This window comes from Tupaia chinensis, unplaced genomic scaffold (genome assembly GCF_000334495.1).
Source record: "Tupaia chinensis unplaced genomic scaffold, TupChi_1.0 Scaffold000683_1, whole genome shotgun sequence".
In the NCBI taxonomy this organism is placed as follows: Eukaryota; Metazoa; Chordata; class Mammalia; order Scandentia; family Tupaiidae; genus Tupaia; species Tupaia belangeri.
In genome coordinates this window covers 125,940-130,441 of record NW_006160206.1, presented here as the reverse complement: position 1 = coordinate 130,441, position 4,502 = coordinate 125,940, and the positions used below count along the sequence as shown (strand labels likewise).

The following is a 4,502-nucleotide window of genomic DNA, read 5'->3' as shown; positions in this document are numbered from 1 at the left end:
TGTGTGTGTGTGTGTGTGTGTGTGTGTGTCCCAAAATCCCAGGAGTAGACTGTAGGAGAATGGATTGTGGCATGGCGATCCCCTTGGGGGAGAGATTTCTCACTCCCCCTCTCTCTGGGGAGCACATGGACCCTATAGCAAACATTTAAAAAAAATAGAGAACAGCAACAAGAACTTTCCACTATGACTTGGGTGAAACCAGGACAGAAGGGCCTCAAATTAGGATGCTGGAAAAGAGAGAGAAAGGCTGTCAAGTAGCTCCAGTCCCAGGATGGAGAGACCAGTCAGGGAGCAGAGAAGCAGCACAGTCTAAAAGTTCAGGAAGTCTATAACAGACGCAATGCAAAAAGTGGGGGGAATGCGAACTCTGCCAGGGACAGAGAACATTTACTCTTTTCACTCACTTTGCTCAGCAAGGTCAGAGCTCTGCCTATACGAAGGCCAAGTATATATTAGGAGCCTTAGGGAGAGAACAGATTGCATTTGGGTCAGAGAGGTTTCGGGAGGATCTTCCCTCCAGGTTTTCTTCTCTCCTAAGAACTCTGCTTATTAACTCCAGATTTACAGGTAACCGAACCTATACAATGCTGTTAGTTCATTAATGACAGCTGTTTTTTTCCTAAGCTGCTGTCAGGCAGATTTTTCTTTTATTCCAATGTTGCTGTGTTTTGGAATTTTGTAATAAAATGTTGGGAAGGGAAGAACCTCCAGAACTGGATCCTAGCCCCTCTCTCTGGGGCCAGTAGATGGCGCGGCGGCTACTTTGTGGGACTCTCACATGGCTGACAGGGATTTGGGACCCAGTGACTTGAAACTTATGCCAAGTGCACATATGTGTGTGTGCCAAAAATTCTGGGAGAATAGAGGAGAGGGGGATGTGGCATGGCCTCCCCCTGGGGAGTGATTTGTCACTTTCACTGTTTTTGTCTCTCTCTCTGGTGAGTGTACATGTTCTAAGGCAAAAACCTCTACAAAAAGAAGAAGAAGAAGGAGAAGGAGAGGGAGAAGGAGAAGGAGAAGGAGGGGAAGGGAAGGGGAAGAGGAAACCCTTTCAGGGGCCAGCAGGTAGTGTGGTGCTTAAGGCATTAGACTCCCACATGGCCAACCATGGTTTGAGTCCTAGACCTGGTGGCTTGCTTTCTAATTTTTTTTTTTCTCTCTCTGTTGAGTGCATGTCCTATAGGAAATTGAAAAAAAAATTAATAAAATTAAATAATTATTAAAAAAAAAAAAAGCAGCAGCAGCCCTTCCTCAGGGTCTCAATGAGCCCAGCAATTCTCTGGGCTTCCATTATGGACAATGATGGTCTGTAGGGCATTCTCTTGAAATCGATCCTTTGGAGGAATGGCATATATAGATATATAATTTAAATTGTCATTTCTGGGGCTAGCAGGTGGTATGGAGGTTAAGGCAGCTGGATCCCTCATGGCTGACAGCACAGTTTTTTTTTTTTTTCGTTTTAGTATTACCATATTTAACTTTATTCATTTAATTAATTTATTTAAATTTGACCAGAGAGGGACAGAGTGAGAGACAGATGAAAAGTGAGAAAGCAAGCCTCCAGGTCTGGAACTCAAACTAGGATTGGCCATGTGGGAGTCCAGTGGCCTAAACCACCACACCACCTGCTGGCCCCAACAGCACAGTTCTAGTGTTGAACCCAGAGGCTTGAAACTGTGCCAGTTGTACTTGCATGCCCAAAATTCCAAGAGGAGAATGAAGGAAAAGGGATTAGGGCACGGCCATCCCCCTGGGGGTGATTTCTCACTTTTTCTGTCTCTCTGCCTCCAGCAAGTGTATATGCTCTATAAAAAAAAATTAAAAAACTAAAATAAACCTTACAATTTTAAAATTAAAACATAATAAATTGTACTTTCTAATTTACCTATATAGTTGTACATCTTTGTAGTGTACAGTATGGTTGTTTTTTTTTTTGAGAGGTTTTCACTATAGAGCGCATGTGCTCGCCAGACAGACAGACAGAGAGAGACATAGAGACAGAAAGCGAGAAATCACCCCCTAGGGGGGATGGTCACACCACAATCCCTTCTCCTCCATTCTCCTCCTGGGATCTTGGGCACGCACGCACACGTGCCCAGCATGAGTTTTAAGCCACTGAGTCCAGGATGCGAACCGCGGTCGACTACGTGGCAGTCCAGCGACATAGCCATTACGCTAACTGCTGGTTCCCCAGTATGGTTTTTCGTAGCATGTATACAATGTGTAATAATTCAAGTCAAGGAAATAAACATATGCACTATCTCCAATTTTATTTCTTTGTGTTGTACACATTCAAAATTCACTCTACTAGTTATTCACAGATAAATATTAAATTGTCATTAATGTTCCTTACTCTGCTGAGCTATAATCTATAACACACTCCACATGTTTACATGTGTCCATGTATCTTTTAACTAAGTTCTCCCTTTCAGCCCATCAGGAAGATTTTTTTTCTAACTAATTTCATTTCAAACAGTGGTGATCAATACTGGCTGCACATTAGAATCATCTGGGGGACTTAAAAAAAAAAAAGAATATTGATGCCAGAACCCTACCACAATTAAATTCTGGTTTGATTGGCCTGAGGTCTAAGCTTTGGCATGTTGGGGAAGCTTCCCAAGTGATTCTAGTAGGAAGCCAGAATTGAAACTGCTGATTTAAAACATCAGAGAAAGTTTCAATCTACTTATCAATTATTTTAAAATAGTTACATAGCAGCATTGTTTTATTCATATCTGGCAATATGATTTTAAAAAGAGAAAATAATTTTCTCTCTTTTTAAATGTTTTTTGGAGAGGTTTTTGCTATATGGCGCATGTGCTCGCCAGCCAGCAAGAGAGAGACAGAGAGACAGAAAGCGGGAAATCACCCCCCAGGGGGAATGGCCACACCGCAATCCCTTCTCCTCCATTCTCCTCTCGGGATCTTAGGCAGGCATGCACACGCACCTGGTGTGAGTTTTTTTAAGCCACTGGGTCTGGGATGCAAACCGCAGTCGACTAAATGGGAGTCTAGCAACATAGGCATTACACCAACTGCTGGTCCCAATAATTTTCAAGACATACAGTCTTCATAGGACTTTCTCATTATCATTTTTGCTAAAGAAAGTCAACATATGACAAAATTCAGCAAATCAGAAGTTGGTGTGTCCACTGAACTCATCTTTATTATCTTCTTTTTAAAATCACATCACAAAGATGATACAGTAGCAGCCCGACCTCCAGCCCTTATGCTAAGGTATGGGGAAAAGATTGCAAGATATTTTGTTGTCATGGGCCTGTCTGTGCTATGGGAATTAAACAGTGATATCAGTGTGGACTGATATCATTAGCAATCTGGAACTCTTTCCTGCTTTGGGATCTCTCGCTTTTATTTGAGCAGAAGTTTAAAAGTACTGTCTCTTTTTTCTTGTCTCTCCTCTTGTCTTTTTCTCTTATTTCCTTCTAACACATCAGAGAAGGCAGGAGACAGGAGCACAAAACTGGTTTATAGAATTAGGAGTGGGAGTAAAGATCATTAGTTTAACCACAATCTCAAGATCACACAGCTAGGTAGAACTGTAACTGGGCCTGACCTAGGAGTCTTTCTCCCAGAACCCATTCTGTTCAAGACACCACTTGGCCGCTCAAGATAGACTGAGCTCAAAGATGCTTGGGAGGGAAGCCTTCCACAAGCTTTCCATCTCTTACCCTCAACCAAACTAAACGCCTTTCACTTCATTAACTGACTCTTTTAACTAAGTCTTCTCAGACTTACTCTGCCCAGGCGGAGAGAGGAAAACACCTGCATTGCACTCCCTTCCTCCTCGCTATTTAGCCCTATGCTTCTAACACTTGTGTATTTTCTATTTTTTTCTACTTTCTTGTTAGTGCGTGTCTATTGAATGCCTGCTGTTGTCAAATATTGGTCTTAATATAAAATACCAAAACAGAGGACGTTCCTAACTGGCTCAGCATGGATCCCCACAACCAGCTCCTTGGGATTGTATTTCCGGACTCACTTCCTCTCTCTGTCTCTGCTCGCAGCTCAGGCTGGCGGGGGAACATAATCCGCACCGCCTAGGGAAGAGGGGTGACTTGGGGACTCTGACTGGCTTTTCCAGGAGCTGGTGAAAGGCATAAATAGTTAGCCGGCATGGGAAGAGGCCCCTGCCTGGGTTTCTGCCCCGAAGGCCGCGGGGGAGGAAAGCGACCAGCCTGACTCAGCCAAGCCCAGAATCTACCCGCTAAAGCCACCCGCGAGGAGGCCAGCCGGGCCAGGGGAGGGGCCTGATGGGCGGGAGCATGTTGGAGGGAAGAAGAAGAGGGCGGAGCTGGGAGGAGCAATCCGGGAAAAGCCGGAGAAGGTAACGCAAAAGGGCAAGGAGCGAGTTGAAAGGAGAGAGGCAGGGTCAAGAGACGGGAAGGAGGAGCCAGAGCGTCGAGGGCGGAGCCAGAGGCGGAGCCTGGGAGTAGCCGGGGAGGAGCCACGGGGGCGGGGGCAGGGGCTCCGGGGGGGGGGCG

General features: G+C 45.0%; 1 protein-coding gene across 1 annotated transcript in view; it reads left to right on the top strand.

Moving 5' to 3' along the window:
- The window catches only part of LOC102490825 (phosphatidylinositide phosphatase SAC2), a gene marked incomplete at its 3' end in the record, with an annotated part of 143,405 nt that overhangs the window by 13,296 nt on the left and 125,607 nt on the right, over window positions 1-4,502 (top strand). Inside the window, 2 exon segments of the mRNA XM_027776563.1 lie at window positions 560-567; window positions 4,172-4,345. Of these exon segments, the coding sequence (XP_027632364.1) occupies window positions 560-567; window positions 4,172-4,345 (182 nt within the window).